At 41.3% G+C, this 23013-nt stretch overlaps 1 protein-coding gene across 1 annotated transcript in view; it reads left to right on the top strand.

Annotated features, from left to right (window-relative positions):
* The window catches only part of LOC112229225 (calcitonin gene-related peptide type 1 receptor-like), a 53846-nt gene that overhangs the window by 10835 nt on the left and 19998 nt on the right, over positions 1-23013 (top strand). The window contains exons 5-8 of the mRNA XM_042309833.1: positions 4064-4174; positions 5348-5460; positions 15578-15669; positions 19914-20040. Coding sequence (XP_042165767.1) covers positions 4064-4174; positions 5348-5460; positions 15578-15669; positions 19914-20040 — 443 coding nt within the window. The remainder of the gene's footprint in view (positions 1-4063; positions 4175-5347; positions 5461-15577; positions 15670-19913; positions 20041-23013) is intronic.

Here is a 23013-nt window from a genome sequence, read left to right as displayed (position 1 = left end):
ATTAAAATGCAAATCAATTTATACCATTTTTGACATGCGTTTTTCTGGATTTATTTGTTGTTATTCTGTCTCTCACTGTTCAAATAAACCTACCATTAAAATTATAGACTGATCATTTTTTTGTCAGTGGGCAAATGTACAAAATCAGTAGGGGATCAAATACTTTTTTTCCTCACTGTATATCTACTGTAAATCATGTCCAGATATGCAAATTATTTGACTTTTTTAACATGCACAGAAATAAACCACATCCATGTTCTCCTTTTGGTAGGTTTTTTCATTATTAAACATGCAATGAACTACATGGAGGGAAAAGTACACTGTGCATTCAGCACCACGGACAGAACTCTTGTTAACGGGTATGCACAAAAACACAAGAAAGAGAGAGAGAGCTCAACATTACATTTAAACTACTCAATCAGTGTGAGGAGTGAAGTCTCTGATGGGCATTGACTAGAGCAGTGAAGTCAGTTATAGTTTCTGATGTCGCTATGAGCAGGATTGCTGAGATGTGAGAGTCAGTAAGAGATGATCTGTATCTTGACTTGTTATACTGTATTTCATCACTGAAAATGTCTGTTCACATGCATAGGTTGACCCAAACAGTACAAACATCTTCTGAGCATGACTCCTAATCTTTGGAAAGTTTTGTTCATCGAGAGATGCATAGAACCTCGTCAGTGACATTGTTTTGAATAGTTCTCCAATCACTGCATCAGACTGAAGATCGATAAGCTCAATTTGCAGGACAGTGGGAGTGTTATCCACATTGAAAGTGAAAGGAGAGGAAACCAACAGCATGTCATTTTCCAATGTCGTGGGAATATTCAGTCAATAATATTTCTGAAATACCGGAGCCTGTGGGTTCAAATAGACTTTATTACAATATAATAAAAGCTGAGCTGGTTCATGAAGACAACTGCCTTTTCAACCTTGGCACACACTTCTTATACATTTTTCCTCCTTACGTCACAGACATAGTAACTCAATTTATGTTAATGATTCATCCCCTCTGGCATTTAGCCACCGTTATCTTTTTGCCTAATTTTTAGTTTGGTTTCATGTTAGGGCATGGAAACATTAGAGCCATAGCAATAGTTCAAAAATAAACAGACATGTCATCCTGCTAACTCCTCTGAAATGAACACACATGTTCTGGAAAATTCCCAATAGGTGTAACCATAGCAACAGTAAATATTAGGCCATATCACTGGCATATAAATAAAGAGTCATATCCACTCCCCAGACAGGTGCATGTCTAATGGTGTCTAATGACCCAGAGCACATATAGAGTGCACTATTCTTGCTGGCTCCTCTGAAATGAGCACATGTGTTCTGGAAAATACCCAATACCAACACTTTGAAATCCTCAAAATGACGAGAAAACTCCACATATTTTCCTTTCATTTGCAAAAACTCAGCAATCTCTGACTTTTAAGCACCTTCCTCAAACTCAGCCATCTCACGTTTGTGTGGTCGGGGAGATCTGCATGACCTGACGCTGTCTCTTCCAACAGTGAGACAAACTGCCTGTGGTTTAAAGATTTTGCTCTTATGAAGTGTACCACTTTACTGATTGTATCCACAACATGGCTCATTTTCAGGACACATTTACAGAGCACCTCCTGATGAATAATGCAATGCAGGAAAATAATTTTCTGATCTGGGTTTAGCTCAGCTACTTGATCTTGTATCCTTTTCAAAAGGCCAACGTTTTTTCCTGGGCACCCATCAGTGGTCACACTGGATAACTTTCAAAAGTCAGCCCCAGCTTTGACATACACTTATTAACCTCCTCCAAGAAATCTTTCCCTGTGGTTGTGCTCTTCATTGACTGCACTGAAGCAAGCTCCTCCGTAATTTTAAAGTCTTGGATTACGTCTTGTACCATGTCATGTGCATCACTGCTCTCATCCAGGGCCAAGGAGAAATAGGTGAAATCCTTTACCTTGTCTTTCAACTGTTGTTCCGTATTCTCTGCGATGTCCTCAACATGATGTGTCACTGTTCGTCTTGACAGGGAAACATTTTCAAACAGCTCTTTCTTGTCGGGGCAAAGTATTGCTGCAGAGTCAATTAAACATTCTTTAATGAATTTGCACTCAGCGAATGGCTTGCTATGTTTAGCAATTTTGTGGGACCGTACATAGCTAGCTCTAGCATAGCTAGCTCTACATAGCCGGTTTTGCTTACTGAATGCAGTTTTGTGAAAAGTCCTTGCTGCTTTTGCAACTGAGAAAGCAACTCTTTCGATGCACTTGCATTCTGCTCAGAAGACATATTCCTCTATTTCTCTAACGTAAACTCACGTAAACTCGTACATCGCCTTGGTCTGTACAATTGCCCTTATTTTAGCGCCCCAAAAACGTAATACTTCCGGATCAACTGTAATGTCAATACCATTGTAAAGCACAATTTCTCCCCTTTCCAACAAAATCAATTACATGACCTAAACGCTGCCCGTTTCTGCATAATTCAAGCAGGCAATGAGCCCCGTCGGGTCTTTTTAAAAATGGCGGGTGGGGAAGCGAAACTAATGCGTGATAGTGAGAAGGAGAGATGTCGTGTGGGAAAATTGCTTTTTTCACTCGATTTGTCCAACTTATCACCTTATCGCCTCTAAAATGTAAATAAAACACTATAAAGAGTTGATATAATGTGTCATTACATACCTATTTGAAGGTTTGTGTTGAATTTGAATCAAGTTTTTAGAGCGGTGCTAAAGTGATCTTAGAAGTAAACAGCGGCTTTGAGAATGATGATCGCATGCAATGATGACGTAAAAAATGACTAGGTATCCCCCTTACCCTCGTCACTGTCCATTTCTTGTTTTTAAACGATGAGAGAATTGCTACACCTGGTGGAGAGAGATTGTAAGACAGAAATTGTAGCTTTATGCGTGCTGTACGTTACGACATGACACGTCAAGATGTAACGGAGGGTCAGTTTTTTAAACTTTTCTCCAATACTATAGAGCCATTAACATGTCGATCAACGCTTGAATAGAAACCTAGTTCACACCCCCGATTTTGAAGTCAACACAGTCGTTACAGTCCCATTAGTTTTCTTTGTAGCCTCGTTTGAATATCGCGATTACGCACATTTGTACAGAACGGGGTGAGTTTACATTACAAGCTTCGTCTGGAAGTGTCGGGACAAGATGTAGTTTTTCAAGGCAGAGATGCTCTCTTTGCACACTAAGCACACAGCTTTCCCTGATTCCGCAAGAAATAAATATTTCCCTGTCCACTCTTGCTGAAAACCCTACATTCATTGTCTACTTTCCTTTCCTTTGAAATCTTTGAAAAACTATTTTTTGCGCAATTTCTAGATAGCTGCTATTTGTAACTGTGACGTGTCAGCCTGTCAGTCACTGTCTGTCCTTGTGCAGTTGTTATTTATACGTGCCTTCAAAATAAATGTCCCACAAGTGGTGGGAGTTAAATCATTATGCAAAGGCGAGTGTTCATTGGTCTTTTAATTTGAATAACAAATAACTTTTTCAAAACTTTACTATGGCAAATTCTTTATGTGATCTCAACATGATTCCACGGGCCGTATTGAATCAGGTCGTGGGCCGCGTACGGCCCCCTGGGCCTGTCTTTGCCCGGGCCTGGCGTAGTGCTTGCCAATGCCACCACAGCATTACGGCTTTGTAACCGGCAATATCTTTTATAAAGAAAAGTCTGCAAATTTGACTGGATGCTGAAGTTGTCAGAAAAACGTATTGGTTTAAAAGGTGTATAATAATACAAACTCAGAGTGTGTGATTATTCCAGAATATCATTATAATAGAATATAATACATTTCATAGCCACTTCAAGGTTACAGCACACAATCAGAAGAACCCACAAAGACACGTACGGTCACAAATCACAGAGCCAAACAATGTCACTGTGCAGAGTTACGATTAACATGCTATTCCAGTAGACAGATGAGAGACGAGTGTGGCCAAATGGTTCATGTAGCCTACAGCTGGTTTCACTAAGCTAAGCTACGTAGTGTTTTCACAGTGAGTCTTCATTCGTGTGCTGTGTCTGGTTGTATGTTGCTGGCGGTGCAGGGCTGTACTGTAACCGGACCTGGGATGGCTGGCTGTGCTGGGATGATACACCTGCTGGAACAGTCACCTGGCAGAACTGCCCCAACTATTTCCCTGACTTCGACTCCACAGGTAAGGCCTGGCTATAAGAGGCGTTTGTTTTTGTGTCCTGTTTGTCTCTATGTGTGTGCGTTTGTTTTCTATGCTATTTTTTACTATGTAAATTCTGCATTTCTTTACTTTCTGTAAACTACAAGCAATAATAAATAAAGTCAAAGTTCTGGATGGTCAGATGCTCCAATGCTGACTTGTTAACTCCTTGTGGAACTTGGCTTGAATTTAAAATATGAATAGTATTTAAGGCCTAGTGCTTTATATACATTTTCACACTATGAGGGTGGTATAATATTGTGAAATTGTGAAAATTATGATAAAAGCCTTTTAGTTGTTTGAAAAGATGGGATGGAGTTTTGGCCTGCCTGGTGACATCACCAGGGGGTAAATTAGTTATTAGACCAGTAAGAAAGAGAGTTCCAAACCTCTCTGCCAACAGCTGGTTTTCAGTTTCCACCTCCCCACTCAGACCACTCCCAGACAGTCCTAGCAACATTCTTGCTTGAGAAATTAAATTAAAAATAAGCTATTTTTGCCCATTTTAATTAAAAATAATAACAGTAAGGTACTTAATTGTTACCCATAAATTATTTGATATCACATTATCAACGGCTGCAATTGGACCTTTAATTCATTATTCATGGTTTCAAGAGGTTGCAAAGCTTATGGACATGTTGCACAGTTTAAGTGTTTATGTTTAAAGGTCCTTTGGGCACACAAAACGGTCCAACTCGCCTCTTTCTTAATTTTCAAACAGATATGGGGTGTGCATTTGGTGGTTCATCAATGTATCATCCTGGTCATGGGCGCCGCGACCGACGTAGCTAGTTCGTTAGCTAAGCTAGCCACTTGTAGCTAGCCAGTAACTCCTTCAGTATGTGTTGACATCATATCACAGGATTTGTTTTTGGACAGAAGCTGTAGAGATCTGTAAGAAATGGCACTTCTGTTGCCAAATATCTCATTCATCATTTTATTTGTATTTATTTTTGCATTCAATTACCTGGTATGATGGTGCATTGATCAGTTATAAAGTTTAAAGCTGTTATTTTTGCGTTTTTTTTGTCCAAAGTCGACCTTTAAGTGTCATAGACTACCATAGACTACCATAGACTACTTTCAAGGTGAGGAACCATCTAACATTAAGTTGTAAAATAGTGTGTCATTAGTCCTACTTTATTGTTTCATCAGAAAAAGCTACAAAGATCTGTAGCGAATCAGGACAGTGGTTCCGCCACCCAGACACCAATAGGACGTGGTCCAACTACACCCTGTGTAACTTCCACACTACAGGCAAGCTGAAGGTAAGGGTTGTCACAGAGTGATCCATCAATCCTATTTATACATGCTATTTTGAGCATACACTTGATCCCATTTTACAATCACAATAAGAGGACATCTTCTCAAGGGGATAATACAGGTATATTCAATGCAGAGGAGACAAAGGTGGGAAAAATGTGTTAAATTAAGCTAAATATGATAAATATGGTACAGTAAATGTACCAAAGCTTACACTTGATGACATTTTACAATCATGACATATGGAAGAGGTCATATAGAGAACAACTGGTCAAATTTAGCTGGCAAAGGTTTCTATTTCTGACCAGTGAGTAGTAGTAAAACTCCTGACCCTAGCAATGGGAAACAGGCAGGGCTGGTTTCTTAAATCAATCAAATGTATCATTTATTTATAAAGCCCTTTATCAGCAGATGTCACAAAGTGCTATACAGAAGCGGGGCATCCTGAGGACACAAAGAATGCTATGACTATTTGTCTACGTCAGTGGTCACCAGCCTTTTATAAGTTAGGATCTCTTTCTGAGTTAAAGTGCAAGCCGAGATCTATCGCTCAGTTTGTTTTTAAACATGACTAGAAAAACATAAGCCTTTGCAACATTAACCGATTAAAAACAGTTCTGTAGCAATGAGGTTTGTGCAGTACGCTTTAGGCCCAATACATTATCACTGCATATTGGCTATGCTTGAATTGCCCTGCCAATGTTCTTGTCAGACAATTTTTTAAATTATATTTTAAAAATGTAGGTATATAATCACGTTGATAATAGATCATTTGTTGTATTACTTGTGAGCCACAGCTGAGTGAGCATAATAATATATATTTTTTTACTGGACTGATGGCCTGATCTGATGATCAGCCTGAGTGGAGGGAGGGAACAGTGGTGAGGCTGCCTCTCACCCGACTCACCGTCTCTCTGCTCTCCCTCCTCCCTTTGCTGAGAAAAGGGGACACATTCTTCCACATTCTGATGGTGGAACTCAAGTCGCACTGCATAATCTCTTCCTCATGCACCAATTCCTGTTGTTACTCCTATGATTAGTGAATTATAAGTGAATTATTAAAAAAACACAATCAGCTAATAATAACAATGCAAGCTTACCGGAACACTTTACTCTACTCAGTGGTGTAGTGTACTCAGTGGTGTAGTGTACTCAGTGGTGTAGTGTACCCAGTGGTGTAGTGTACTCAGTGGTGTAGTGTACTCAGTGGTGTAGTGTACTCAGTGGTGTAGTGTACCCAGTGGTGTAGTGTACTCAGTGGTGTAGTGTACTCAGTGGTGTAGTGTACTCAGTGGTGTAGTGTACTCAGTGGTGTAGTGTACCCAGTGGTTTAGTGTACTCAGTGGTGTAGTGTACTCAGTGGTGTATTGTACTCAGTGGTGTAGTGTACCCAGTGGTTTAGTGTACTCAGTGGTGTAGTGTACTCAGGGGTGTAGTGTACCCAGTGGTGTAGTGTACTCAGGGGTGTAGTGTACCCAGTGTTGTAGTGTACTCAGTAGTGTAGTGTACTCAGTGGTGTAGTGTACTCAGTGGTGTAGTGTACTCAGTGGTGTAGTGTACTCAGTGGTGTAGTGTACTCAGGGGTGTAGTGTACTCAGTGGTGTGGCCCACCCAGAGATGGCCCACCCAGAGAAAGAAACTCGCCCTGTGTGAAAAATTATATGAGATACAGTGACATACACTCTGAAGGACTTAAAATTCTGAATCCCTTATTGGTCTTTCACAGTCAGGCCAACCCAAGCTGTACTGTGCAGGTACACTAATAGTAGGCCCATTACTGAAACAGATAAATGAGGCTGTCAACGGAGTCAGAAATTCACAGGTTTCAGATTTTACCCAACTTTTTGTAACAGAAAAACAACACAATTGTATGTTCTAAGTCCATAACAATGCTTGAACCACATCAGGAGATGACATTTGAGGTCTGGGAACAATCTAAGAAATTTAGATTTTTTTTGTGTAGTTACCCTTTAATTCAAGTGTGCAGACACCTAGCTCTGTTGTTTGGTTAGCTGTTTCTGTCACATGAGATAGATGAAGATTTCAAAAGAAATGGCAACTGGATTGATGCATGATATCATTTTGACAGGTTGGGATAGGCTACTTTTATGCTAGTTAACCTTTAATAGAGAAGGTTGTTGGGAAAGCCTTTCCATCTACCAGAAGATGGTTAGGTCTATCATTGGCATTGCTATATTTTCCCTGTTCTTGAATTATTTGACAGATGGATGTTTCATATTATGAGGCATGTCTTACCTTGCTTCAAAGTAGCCTATAGCCACAATCCCACCATGGAAACGTGGAGGCATTGTTTTTTATATAAAGACTTACTCATAATATGCATTCTCCTGTTTTACTGGTTTTCAAATCAACTTTCTTTCATTGTCTAGCAGCCAAAGGTATTATCCTAGTGATAGTAGTTGCATCTTTAAATCCCCCCTCTCTCTAAATGTCTAGTGGGTATTTCCATCTCTGACCATAAACCAGCTTTCATGTGCATTTTAGAATGGTGTTTTCCAGCAATTGCATTTTGGAAGATTCACACGTAGGCCTACATTGCTGTGCCTAAAATGTGAAGAAATAATTGTTTATCAAATTGTAACCTGAACATTCTGATCTGTTCCATCTGTCTTATTAATTGATAAGGCGTGTACTTCCACCACACTACTTTGATACATATCAGTGGGGATTAAGAAGTGAGTATACGTAATGCCCACTGACAAATAAGTGGTTATGCGGTGTGTACCTGGGTATACCCTCCACTACACCACTGGCTATACTCATTCATTGCAGCTGCAGTGCTGGTTGTAGCGAGAACATGAATTATATGGCATATGAAAGTGTAGAACAAAGTGTTGACAGTGCTGAATAACAACTTAAACATAATCTTACTCATAAAAACAGCAACTCTTTGCTGTATTGGTTGAGTTTCACTCTAGACATGGTTTTAAACATTTGGAAATATCACATTATCATTGTTTGGTTGATCCAAGATGGCATAGCAGTCAGACATCTTTGTTCTTTGTCTTGTTGTGTCCCATGTGTATATCTTTTTTCTTTGCATATCTTTTATATTTTTCTGAACCTCAACTTCAAATACTCTCCTGCAACCCGCCTCACCCAATGTGGTGTGGATCTGTCTCTTCTAAAGTATTCTTATCCACCTCCGAACCGGTATTCCCCAGCAGAAGCTGGCCAGCTAGCCAGCTAACTAGCTAATAGTCAGCTAACCACTGCTAGCGGTCATCAGCCAACCTTTAGCTCGGAAAGCTCTCGCCAGTTTGTACATCGCGATTCAAAACAGAGCATACCGGACGTATTTTTCTCTCCATATCCCCAGATTCCTACAGAAAGCTCTGAACCTTTTCACCTGGATCACCACAGCTAGCTGCAATCCGAGTGACTATTCCTGGTTTAACGTCACGTCCCTATTTCAAAGCTAGCAGCAATTAGTCTGGAGCTAGCCCATGCTAGGCCCATATCCTGGCTAGCAGAAGAAGCCCAACAGCCACTCCTGAGCTACAATACCCTTTTTGCCAACTGGCCCGGACCCCCTTCTACTGCCGGTAAGGGGCACGGAACCCAGCCGATCCTTCACGACTGGACTACCGACGAAATCTGCTTGAGGGGATCCTCAAACTGGCTCTGCGGCACTGCTAGTCGCAGCCCGCTAACGTTAGATATCTAGAGCACACCGGACTGTTAGCTTAAGAGGCCCATCGGACAAATTCTTCGGCCACTATACCTATTTTGCCAATTGGCTTGGTTTGCAACACGGAGCCCTGCTGATCCGTCTGCTGTCATTATCAGCACGAGGGGGCCACAACAGACTTTTTTCCGTCGTGACGTCCTTCTAAGGCCCTTCTGCTAGCTGCTAGCCCCGGCCCTCTAGCTGCCTGAAGCCACTCACTGGACTCCCATGAATACTCGGCTACGCATGGCTCTCCCTAACATCAATATGTCTTGTCCATTGCTGTTTTGGTTAGTATTTATTGCCTTATTTCACTGTAGAGCCTCTAGCCCTGCTCAATAGGCCTTAGTGAACACTTTAATTCCACCTCCAACACATTCAGTGACATCACCTGGTTAAAATTATATACTGAGAGACAATATCTCTTTCATCGTCACCCTATGCACAGGTTTACCCCCACTGTATTCACATCCTACCATAACTTTATCTGTACATTATGCCTTGAATCTAGTCTACCGCGCCCAGAAATCTGCTCCTTTTACTCTCTGTTCTGAACGTACTAGGCAACCAGTTCTTTTATCCTGTAGCCGTACCCTTATCCTACTCCTCCTCTGTTCCTCTGGGATGTGGAGGTTAACCCAGGCCCTGCAGTGCCTAGCTCCACTCCTATTCCCCAGGCGCTCTCATTTGTTGACTTCTGTAACCGTAAACGCCTTGGTTTCATGCATGTTAACATTAAAGCCTCCTCCCTAAATTGGTTTTATTCACTGCCCTAGCACACTCTGCCAACCCGGATGTCCTAGCCGTGTCTGAATCCTGGCTCAGGAAGACTACCAAAACCCCTCAAATTTCCATCCATAACTATAACATTTTCTGACAAGATAGAACTGCCAAAGGGGGCAGAGTTGCAATCACTGCAGCGATAGACTGCAGAGTTCTGTCTTACTATCCAGGTCTGTACCCAAACAATTCAAGCTTCTACTTTTAAAAATCCACCTTTCCAGAAACAAGTCTCTCACCGTTGCCGCTTGTTATAGACCCCCCCAGCCAGGTACAACCCCAAATCTGTAAACACGGCACCCTCATAGATATCATCCTAACCAACTTGCCCTCCAAATATACCTCTGCTGTTTTCAACCAAGATCTCTGCAATCACTGCCTCATTGCCTGCATCCGTAATGGGTCCGCGGTCAAACGACCACCCCTCATCACTGTCAAACGCTCCCTGAAACATCCCTGGGTATCCTGGAAGGATATTGACCTCATCCCGTCAGTAGAGGATGCCTGGTCATTATTTAAAAGTGCCTTCCTCACCATCTTAAATAAGCATGCCTCTTTCAAAAAATGTAGAATCAGGAACAAATATGGTTATGGACCAGCACAAAAACACCCTGTGGCGTTCTGCATTAGCATCGAATAGCCCCCGGGATATGACACCTTTCAGGGAAGTCAGGAACCAATATACACAGGCAGTTAGGAAAGCTAAGGCTAGATTGTTCAAGCAGAAATTTGCATCCTGTAGCACAAACTCAAAAAAGTTCTGGGACACTGTAAAGTCCATGGAGAATAAGTGCACCTCCTCCCAGCTGCCCACTGCACTGAGGATAGGAAACACTGTCACCACGATAAATCCACTATAATAATTTAGAATTTCAATAAGCATTTTTCTACAGCTGGCCATGCTTTCCACCCGGCTACCCCTACCCCAGTCAACAGCCCTGCACTCCCCACAGCAACTCGTCCAAGCCTCCCCGATTTCTCCTTCACCCAAATTCAGATAGCTGATGTTCTGAAAGAGCTGCAAAATCTGAACCTCTACAAATCAGCCGGGCTAGACAATCTGGACCCTCTCTTTCTAAAATGATCTGCAGAAATTGTTGCAACCCCATCTCTAGCCTGTTCAACCTCTCTTTCGTATCGTCTGAGATTCCCAAAGATTGCAAAGCTGCAGCGGTCATCCCCCTCTTCAAAAGGGGAGACACTCTAGACCCAAACTGCTACAGACCTATATCTATCCTCCCCTGCCTTTCTAAGGTCTTTGAAAGCCAAGTTAACAAACAGATGACCGACCATTTCGAATCTCACCGTACCTTCTCCGCTATGCAATCTGGTTTCAGAGCTGGTCATGGGTGCACCTCAGCCACGCTCAAGGTCCTATCATAACTGCCATCGATATCAGACATTACTGTTCAGCCGTATTCATCGACCTGGCTAAGGCTTTCGACTCTGTCAATCACCACATTCTTATTGGCAGACTCAACAGCCTTGGTTTCTCAAATGATTGCCTTGCCTGGTTCACCAACTACTTCTCTGATAGAGTTTCACTGTGTCAAATCGGAGGGCCTGTTGTCTCTGATCCACCTCTACGCAGGTAACACAATTCTGTATACTTCTGGCCCATTGTTGGACACTGTGTTAACTAACCTCCAGACAAGCTTCAATCCCATACAACTCTCCTTCCGTGGCCTCCAACTGCTCTTAAATGCAAGTAAAACTAAATGCATGCTCTTCAACCGATCACTGCCCGCACCTGCCCGCCCGTCCAGCATCACTACTCTGGATGGCTCTGACTTAGAATACGTGGATAACTACTGTTAGGTTCTTATTTTTCAGAGTAAATAACCCACGGACACTAGAGAAGCTTTAACCAAGTTTATTCAACCCAAAGGTTCTGTACAGCTGAAATCAGACAGCAAAACATTTCAGACATCACAGTTTATATACATCCCACTTAAGACACTCCTCTTTCTCTCCAATCCTTACATGTTATGGCTCTACAGGAAGCTAATAAAGAGGGTAACAGGATTCCAAACATTTATTACTCTCTTAAGAGAATCTGTCCTCACCTCCTGACCTCAACCCCTCTTTCATCTAATACACAGATGTCCATCTGTCTTCCCTATATCAACCCATCGCTCTCCTCTCCTCCATCAAACACATTCCAAAGCCTTCTGTCTTTCTTCAGAGAACCATTAACTTCTAACATAACACCCAGTCTCTTTCATTTCCTATCATTCATTTAATATCTCAATGTTCAAAGTTTAGCTGATTCCAACACTACAAATACCTAGGTGTCTGGTTAGATTGTAAACTCTCCTTCCAGACTCACATCTCCAATCCAAAATTAAATCTAGAATCCGCTTCCTATTTCGCAACAAAGCATCCTTCACGCATGCTTCCAAACATACCCTCATAAAACTGACCATCCTACCGATCCTCGACTTTGGCGATGTCATTTATAAAATAGCCAAATTGGATGCAGTCTATCACAATGCCATCCGTTTTGTCATCAAAGCCCCATATACTACCCACCACTTCGACTTGTATGCTCTCGTTGGCTGGCCCTCGATTTACTCTCGTCGCCAAACCCACTGGCTCTAGGTCATCTACAAGTCTCTGCTAAGTAAAGCCTGACCTTATCTCAGCTCACTGGTCACCATAGCAGCACCCACTCATAGCACGCGCTCCAGCAGGTATATCTCACTGGTCACCCCCAAAGTCAATTAATTTTTTGGCCGCCTTTCCTTCCAGTTCTCTGCTGCCAATGACTGGAACGAACTGCAAAAATCACTGAAGCTGGAGACGCATATCTCCCTCACTAGCTTTAAGCACCAGCTGTCAGAGCAGCTCACAGATCACTGCACCTGTACATAGCCATTCTGTAAACAGTCCATCCAACTATCTCATCCCCTTACTGTATTTATTTATTTATCTTGCTCCTTTGCACCCCAGTATCTCTACTTGCACATTCATCTTCTGCACATCTACCATTCCAGTGTTTAATTGCTATATTGTAATTACTTCGCCACCATGGCCTATTTATTGCGTTAACTCCCTTATCTTACCTCATTTGCATTCACTGTATATAGTCTTTTTGTTTTCTTTTTCTACTCTATTATTGACTGTATGTTTGTTTATTCCATGTGTAACACTGTGTTGTTGTATGTGTCGAACTGCTTTGCTTTATCTTGGCCAGGTCGCAGTTGTAAATGAGAACTTGTTCTCAACTAGCCTACCTGGTTAAATAAAGGTGAAATAAAAAATATATATATTTTACAGTCTTTTACAGACTTTTACAGTCTATGGTTCTAGGAAACTCTGCAGACACAGTGATCTGAGCTATCTGATTGGCCAGCAGTAGACCTATAGGTGCACTTGATTTGCTCTCTGGGCCTGCCAAGTGGGTGGAGTTGTACCTTCATTGAACCTTTATTTAACTAGGCAAGTGAGTTATGAACAAATTCGCATTTACAATGACGGCCTACCAAAAGGCAAAAGGCCTCCTGCAGGGACGGGGGCTGTAGGACATATAGGACAAAACACACATCACGACAAGAGAGACAACACTACATAAAGACAACAACATAGCAAGGCAGCAACACATGACAACCCAGCATGGTAGCAATAGAACATGACAACACATGGTAGCAACACAGCATGGCAGCAACACAACATGGTAGCAGCACAAAACAGGGAACAAACATTATTGGGCACAGACAACAGCACAAAGGGCAAGAAGGTAAAGACAACAATACATCACACAAAGCAGCCACAACTGTCAGTAAGAGTGTCCATGATTGAGTCTTTGAATGAAGAGATTGAGATAAGACTTACTCATAATATGCGTTCTCCTGTTCTATTGGTTTCATTCCAGTATGAATGTTTGTTGCAGCTCGTTCCAGCTCGTTCCAGTCGCTAGCTGCATCGAACTGAAAAGACGAGTGACCCAGGGATGTGTTTTCTTTGGGGATCTTTAACAGAATGTGACTGGCAGAACGGTGTTGTATGTGGAGGATGAGGGCTGCAGTAGATATCTCAGATAGGGGGGAGTGAGGCCTAAGAAGGTTTTATAAATAAGCATCAACCAGTAGGTCTTGCGACGGGTATACAGAGATGGCCAGTTTACAAAGAAGTATAGAATGCAGTGATGTGTCCTATACGGAGCATTGGTGGCAAATCTGATGGCAGAATGGTAAAGAACATCTAGCCACTCAAGAGCATCCTTACTTGCAGATCTATAAATTACATCTCCTTAATCTAGCATGGGTAGGATGGTCATCTGAATCAGGGTTAGTTTGGCAGCTGGGGTGAAAGAGGAGCGATTACGGTAGAGGAAACCTAGTCTAGATTTAACTTTAGCCTGCAACTTTGATACAGTATGTGCTGAGAGAAGGACAGTGTACCGTCCAGCCATACTCCCAAGTACTTGTATGATGTGACTACCTGAAGCTCTAAACCCTCAGAGGTAGTAATCACACCTGTGGGGAGAGGGACATTTTTCTTACCAAACCACATGATCTTTGTTTTTGAGGTGTTCAGAACAAGGTTAAGGGCAGAGAAAGCTTGTTGGACACTAAGAAAGCTTTGTTGTAGAGCGTTTAACACAAAATCCGGGGAGGGGCCAGCTGAGTATAAGACTGTATCATCTGCATATAAATGGATGAGAGCTTCCTACTGCCTGAGCTATGTTGTTTATGTAAATTGAAAAGAGCGTGGGGCCTAGGATCGAGCCTTGGGGCTCACCCTTGGTGACAGGCAGTGGCTGAGGCAGCAGATGTTCTGACTTTACACACTGCACTCTTTGAGAGAGGTAGTTAGCAAACACAGACACATTAAATGGTTCAAAATGGGAACCCTTTGCCTTCCCGGCCCTAGGGCTACTGAATCAAGTGCAACTGCCGCCAACACCGCAAAACTAATTTTAAAAAATAGGAACCCAAGGCTTTATCATAGTTTTTTTTTACAGAAATGGTTATTGACTAGGAATGGCTTGGAGATTGACCAGTCGACCGACCAGTTAGTGACCACTGTTCTACATGGTAAATGGTTCAAGCGTGGCTTAGTCAAACTGTGATTAGAGTACGAATGAAAACCAGCTGTGCTACAGAGCTTAAGGACCTGATTTGAAATACCCAGGTCCTAGACCTTAAAGGGATACTTTGGGATGTTGGCAGTGAAGCCCTTTATCTGCTTCCCCAGAGTCAGATGAACTCGTGGACACCATTTTTATTTGAGCTGTTCCTGTAAACTTTGTCATTGCGGTAACACTAGTCAATATTGTCTCGCAAAAACTTCCTTCATACTGAACACAGTCATAAAAATAGTATCCACGAGTTCATCTGACTCTGGGGAAGTAGATAATCATAATCATGCATGCCAAAATGCCGAAGTATCCCTTTAAGGTCCTAGTCTCACCCCTTTCATATTTTGTTACATCAGGGTAGCAAATGGAAGTCAGGGTTAATGGTTCATGAATGTCCTTGATGCACCACTGTATGAAATGTTTTGTCATACCTGTGGTATACAACAGCTGTCAGCCAAACAGCATTCAGTGCTCAAACCACCCAGTTTATAATGGTTCATGAATGTCCTTGATGCACCACTCTGTATGATCCTATTTGTTTTAATGTTCATGTATCTGTATTTTCCAGATGGCCTATATCCTGTACTACATGGCGATTGTGGGTCATGCCTTATCCATAGCCTCCCTCCTGATCTCTCTGGCCATATTCTTCTACTTCAGGTAATTATAGATGCTGCTGTTGCTTTCTTTATGAAACAAGCTACTGGTTTGATTAGGGAGAGTAGTCGGTCTTGGACTATCAAAGCTTTTTTTCCCACATGATTAATGAATACTTCTGATGATGGTGATAATGATGACGATAATGGTGATTATGGTGAAGATGAAGACACATCTAATCGTGATGAAAATGAGGATGTTGATGATGATAGTGGTGATAAATATGATGAAAGTTATGATAATATTGATGGTGGTGCTGTTCAGGCGGTATAATATATTTCTCCTAAGGATCTGAGAGTGCTTTATCAATCATCTTGTCATTATTTAACTGAAAAGATGGCTGTGTATTTCCTCTGAGATAACTGAATTGTAAAGATGGCCGTGTGTTTCAACTGATATAACACTGGCAGTGTGCAGTGCGATGGTGATTGCATCGTATGTGGATCTATTGGGGCGGTAAGCAAATTGAAGTGGGTCTAGGGTGCGTCTTTCTTTTTCCCAACGCAGTTAAGCCAAAACTACGCCCCGTTATTCAGAGAGGCATTCTACTACGCTGTCATTGGCTGGCTAACGTTGTCTCTCTCACAGGCGATCACCGCAGAGACAGTGGCCTTCCTAGGTAAGGATGGAAAGTGTAATTTAACAATTTAGCTGCCTACCGTAATGCAGGCCTATTATTATCATGTTTGGTCAAATTTGCCCATGTATTTATTTTTAGAGTTGTAAAAATGTCAGCTGAATTCCCTCAATTGAAGGTCAGCTAAATTTACCTAGGATATGTAACGTTACTAGCTCCGTATTGTTATAAGTTGTTATATTATCATTAGTAGTCTATTATCAGGTAAAAGTATATGCTTATTATTAATAATTTCTCAAATATGTATTAGCTAATCATTCAGTCGAATAAGCAGTAGCATTGTTTATTCGACTGAATGATTAGCTAATACATATTTGAGAAATTATTAATAATAAGCATATACTTTTACCTGATAATAGACTACTAATAGACTACGGGGCGTAGCCATTGAATCTATCTTTGAGCGTTAAGGGACGTTAGTGGCTAGGTCTGTCCACGACATTATGTTATATATTTTTCAATTTTGAAATACATGGGCAAATGTTATTAATCAGAGACTGAAATTTCACGCTACGTGATATTCACTTCCAGACTTAGAGAGCGCTCAAAGCGTTGTAGAACGCCACTCTGAATAATGGGGCATGGTTTTGGCTTAACTGCGTTGGGAAAAAGAAAGATGCTGTGGGTGTAGCAGACTGGGATAGGGAGAGATTGAATATGCCAGTTGGTCTGTGCATGCGCCGAGGCCGCGGCTTGGGACGCCATCTGGGCCGGCAACCTTGCGAGAGTTAACACGCTTAAATGTCTTACTCACGTCGGCCACGGAGAATGAGAGCCCACCATCATAGGTAGCTGGCCACGTCGGTGGCACTGTGTTGTCCTCAAAGCGGGCGAAAAAGGTGTTTACCTTATCCGGAAGTAAGACGTAGGTGTCCGTGACGTGGCTGGTTTTCCCTATGAGTCCCTGCAACATACGTCTCGTGTCTGAGCCGCTGATAAGTTATCAAAATGTCCATTCACTCTTTATTTTTTTGCTATCTTGAAGCTGAAAGGGTTCCCCCGGTTGTCCCCATAGGATAACCCTTGAATAACCATTTTTGGTTGCAGGTAGAACCCTTTTGGGTTCCATGTAGAACCCTTTCTATAGAGGGTTCGTTCTACATGGAACCCAAAAGGGTTCTACCTGGATCAAAAAGAGTTCTAACTGGAACCAAAAAGGGTTCTCCTGTGGGGACAGCTGAAGAACCTTTTTGCAACCTTTTTTCTAAGAGTCTATAACCATTAGGCCATTATCCTTGAATAAACATTATGGGGGACATAACTGCAGGAGCAAAAACAACATTTCTGCATCATATTGGTTAATATAGACTTGGGATAGTTCTCATTTGGCTCAGTTGCCAATGTGAAAATTCCCAAAATGTTGACATTTGACGTGTTTCAAATCTCAATGGATATAGCAAGTAGGGTGTTAACCAGCAAATGCAGCTGTGGGTCAATGTAGGTTTTCTAACAGACTGCAATGTGAGCCAATGTACAGTAGGTCTTGTAACAGACTGCAATGTGAGCCAACGTACAGTAGGTCTTGTAACAGACTGCAAAGTTCCGCAAAGTTTATACCTGCTCATAAATCTAGCTAAGACATAGTTCAGGTGCATATCTTAGTAGCCAACTAGCCGCTATCCAAAACAAAAGTAAATGCTCAAACTACACTGTGTGTGTCATGACACGAATCAGATAGAATAGATCCTTTCTTGGCATTGTAAAGCATCAATGGACGATCAAAGCAGTCAGCTAATTATGACCTCAATTACGCTTTAAAGATGGCAAGCAAAGCATTGCTTTTTAGGGGAACATCGTTTTTATGATCATGGCACTATATTTATAGGCTGATCCCTTTAAAACTGAAAGTCTTAATGTTCCCAGATGTGCAGTTTACAGTGGTATTTGACGCAGTACAGCTGCACTTCTTATTTATGGCCTCCACTTCAGCACTGCCAGGACTCACCGACAAAAAATACTCCAGCTAGCTGTGGAAAAATAGAGTTGGGTTAGCTTAAAAAATATTGTATCACTGTGCAGTCTGATCCTGTCCTAATGCATACATGATGCTTGTTGTCATAAAATGGCTCTGTTTGTTTTGACAGGGCCTGTCTGATTAAAGTGTCAATGTACATGGGGTTATCATTTTGGTAGTTCCTGCTATTACTGTACCTTGCATGCCAGACGTTGCCCTGAAACTCCTTTAGCTTGTTTAGGTGTAGTCTGAACATCCATACAGCATCTTCAGATGAAGAGCGTTCTTCTGTCTGTTCTATTTTCTGCTTATCCTAGTTTGAAGATATTTTGCTAATATATCCTTTTACTTCTGTTGGGCCATTTAAAGTTAGCCTTGTTCTCAAAGACATCACACACCACTGACCCACAATAAGTCATTTACTAATGCTGCCATGCTGAGATTTCTTCTTCTTCTTCTTCTTCTATAAACAACACATTTACAGCAAGACTGCTACATTAGCTTCCAATGACTGGAGACAAATAACAGGACATTGTTGCTGTACACAGGTTTGGCACAAAGTGTTTTCACTCCAGTAAACACTGTTCCATCCTATCTTTAATTGCTCGTGTTTGGCATTACTTTCCTAACCTTTTTATAGAAAATAGTATCATTTGATTCCACTGCCATCCATATGGATGATGGAGCTTTTGATTACTGATGATTGTACCCCCACTACTTTGTAAATGACTTATTATGTGACTAATATGCTTCTGTATCAGATTCCGTGAGAATCAGGAAGCTCCACAGGGACCTCAAATACAGTCGTCAATAATCTTTTTTGACAACTGATTCCACTTATTGTCGGACGTTGTGTGTGCCAGTATTTAGCACTGCTGAACCGAAGCAAATGATTTCAGTTCTTTGGTGTTGCTTGAGAGAATTGCTGTGTATTCTTATACCAGTTTACAGCATGCTCTGAATGGAAAGACAATCTGTATTTATATTTTACAAGAGGATCCTTCGTTCAGATGACCGCAACATCTGACTAAGTCATTATGGGCCAGAGTTAGTCATTCCAATGGTTCATGTTATTTATCGTCCTGTTTACTTCATCAAAGCTCGAAACATCTTTTTTTGTAGGATTTAATATGTTGAAGTTGCGGATTTAGTTTTTTATTGCAAAGTGCAGAATGGATTTTTCATCATGAATATTCATTATTTTGATGATGTTAAAATTCGATTTGCATACAGTTCCATTATTTTTTTTAATCGTTTCTCATGACAAGAATAATTTACCTCCAGTTTTGCAGATTATATTCTCATCTGTGACTGTTAACTGTGAAGTAATTTTTCATATTTCACATACTAACGATTTATATTGAAGTTTGTTCTCTCGTTTCAGACATACAATTTACACTCTGTATCACTTACAATTCTGTAACCTATGTTATCGACAGCATTCCTTATATATTTTCACACAAAAAAATGAGATAATCAGCTTAATCATTTTGCTTCTGTCATTTAGTAAATTGTTTGATGTAGCTCTCTCTGTGAATGTCTGCTGGGGTAACTGTGAATGTCTGCTGGGGTAACTGTGAATGTCTGCTGGGGTAACCGCAGCCAGACCCACATCATATGTTAACTTTATTATGCTGTTTCTTTGTCTTCACTCAGGAACCTGAGCTGCCAAAGGATCACGCTTCATAAGAACCTCTTTGTTTCCTATGTCCTCAACTCCGCCCTAACTCTCATCTACCTCATAGCAGTGGTCAACAACCCAGATGTAGTGGGAAGAAATCCAGTAAGTGTCACTTTACTTCACTCAACCCGTATCACAGTCAAACACATCACAGAAATACATTTCACATTTAAGGTCAAGAAGATCAATGGGAAGAGGAAATATAATGTACGACTCTTCAGTGTTGCTCAGAGTTGCACTGCATGATCATTTCAAAATAATACTTGTTTGAATTCTTAAAAACGATGTGGCCCTCGAGCACTATTTTACTTCACTCAAATGAGTTTACTCTATATCAGCTGTTTTTTCTAAAAGCGTTCGTTAGAATATAATTTCTTCTTTTCAGCATATCTTTTTAATGTGTTTTGCCATTAACAGACAGCCCAGAGCTATACTTCTCATATCACTCAGACTTCTTTCATTTCTCAGACTTTTGAACTGTTGCCACTCGTTGAGTTTCAGTCAGACGTGAATTCTTTGTATCCTGAGGTCTGTTAAGGTGAAGATAGTAAATCTGCCTCTATGGAATGTGACATTACTGTATCTGGTATAATCATCCCTTTCTGATACTTTCAGTATTGTCTTTTAAGAGACATTTTCATTGTCCACCTTTCAATGGAAAGGATTTGAATAAATCAGCTTCTTATTATACAGTATTGTGACTCAGCAGACAGAGTTACAGAGTCGCAGTTCCATAAAAATATAACGTTTTTTTATTTTTTATTTTTTTAAGAGGTCTGAGAATTGTAGAGATGATCTTAATATAGAGAAATAGCTAGAACATGGGCTTGTAGAGATGGATAGCCTATGAGTAGAGACATTCGTTTTTTTCCCAGTTAGGTTAAATGGTTAGCAGAAGACTGCTGGCCCAATGTATACAGTAAGGTCCTGTTATCATTCTCTCGATTGGAGCATCTCTTTAGAGATGTCCTTCAGTTTAGCCAGACACAGAAAAATACTGTCGTCTGGGTTTGATTTTCATCGTCTCTTCTCTTCTCCCCGTACCATCACGTTCTCACTGGAGAAACAGACTTCAAGCCTAATCCAACTGGCATATTCACAGTGGAAGATTTATTCAGATATACCAACTGACCCTGGTGATCCAACCGACAGGGAGAAAGGAACGACAGCTTTCAAAATGAGTATGAATAGCTATGTTCTAGCAGCATTGGCTCAGAACCACCTTTCCCAATCTGTCTTAAATTTATTATAATCTGCTTGTTTTGAAAAGCGAGAGAACCAAATTGTAGTTTGTCTTTCACACCTCAGACAACATGGTCTTGATTTCCAGGGATGGGATGAAAAGAAATCCCATCACAGTTGGTTGCACATACTACACGTCTTTAGTGGAACATGTTGAAATCCTCGAGCGGCAAATTTAGATGGGGTCGGTCTGTGTTCTGACTGCATGTTTGATTTAGAGATGTGGTGCTCTGCTGGGAGAATAGACTCAGCTCTCTCTGAACAAAAATAACAAGGTCTCTTTCTCTCTGGCGGATCACAGCAGAGACTAGTAGTCTGCCAGTAGTGAAAGAGGAGTGGATCCCTAGTGCTCAGGTCAAGTAGGGCAAAGACTTGAGACACACTTTGGAATTGTCAGACATGAGTGCCTTAAACTCTGTTCCATAAAACATTGAGAACCATCCAGACTGCCCAATTACATTAGGTTGTGGTTATGAAGTGCTGAGACGTTTTTTGTGTGAGTTTTTAAAATTTAACCTCTACAGGATCAGTGGATTCCTCGCGGAATGGTTGAGCTAACGTAGGCTAATGTGTTTAGCATGAGGTTGTAAGTAACAAGAACATTTCCCAGGACATAGACATATCTGATATTGGCAGAAATTATTTTTAATTATTTTTAATCTAACTGCACTGTCCAATTTACAGTAGCTATTACAGTGAAATAATACCATGCTATTGTTTGAGGAGAGTGCACAGTTAGGAACTTGAAAATGTATTAATAAACCATTTAGGCATATTTGGGCAGTCTTGATACAAAACTTGGAACAGAAATGTGATGGTTCATTGGATCAGTCTAAAACTTTGCACATACACTGCTACCATCTCAAATCTAAACTGGAATAATACATTATGGCCTTTTTCTTGCATTTCAAACACGACGGTACATGAATTTAACATTTTCACAAACTTCGAAGAGTTTCCTTTCAAATGGTATCAAGAACATGCATATCCTTGCTTCAGGTCCAGAGCTACAGGCAGTTAGATTTGGGTGTAATTTTAGGCAAAAAATGAAAAAAAAGGGGCAGATACTTAAGAGGTTTTTAACTAGGCAAGTCAGGTTAAGAACAAATTATTATTTACAATGACGGCCAACCCTGGCCAAACCCTAACCCGGACGACGCTGGGCCAAATGTGCGCCTCTCTATGGGACTCCCAATCACGACCGGTTGTGATACAGCCTGGAATCAAACCAGGGTCTGTAGTGACGCCTCTAGCGCTGAGATACAGTGCCTTAGACCGTTGCGCCACTCAGGAGCTCCCATGAAGTGTTCTGATCACACCAATAGACCTTAGTAATGTCAACTGTCTTTCACCATACATGTAATGCCGCAGGACAAATAGGAGGAGGAGGAAGAGGGGAGAGGAGGAGGTGACATATGGCTAAGAGTTTGTGGGTGACTGACAGGTTTTTAAGGCTGCGTATGCTGCATACACGGACCTCAGGGACAGGAGACTAGCTAATACCAATGCCAGTATCTTCTAATTAGATCAGCACACTTGGAGACAGAGGGCTGAGAACCAGGAATCTCAACAAGGGAAAAACTAGAGGATGAGCCTCAGTTAATATGTATGGGCCCGTCCCAAATGGAACTCTGTTCCCTATATAGTGCACCACTTTTGACCAAGTCCCATCTTAGAAGAAAAGGTGCTATCAATAACCTAAAAGGGTCCTTCGGTTGTCCCCATAGGAGAACCTTTTGAAGAACACTCGTTAAAAAAATAGAAAGGCTTTAAAAGACAGAAAGAGACATATGATAGTATGGTGTTGACTGACAAGAATGTGGGGATATTATT

This window comes from Oncorhynchus tshawytscha, linkage group LG31, assembly GCF_018296145.1.
Source record: "Oncorhynchus tshawytscha isolate Ot180627B linkage group LG31, Otsh_v2.0, whole genome shotgun sequence".
In the NCBI taxonomy this organism is placed as follows: Eukaryota; Metazoa; Chordata; class Actinopteri; order Salmoniformes; family Salmonidae; genus Oncorhynchus; species Oncorhynchus tshawytscha.
The sequence above is the reverse complement of the archived record's forward strand: the minus strand, read 5'-3'. Positions and strand labels throughout refer to the sequence as shown.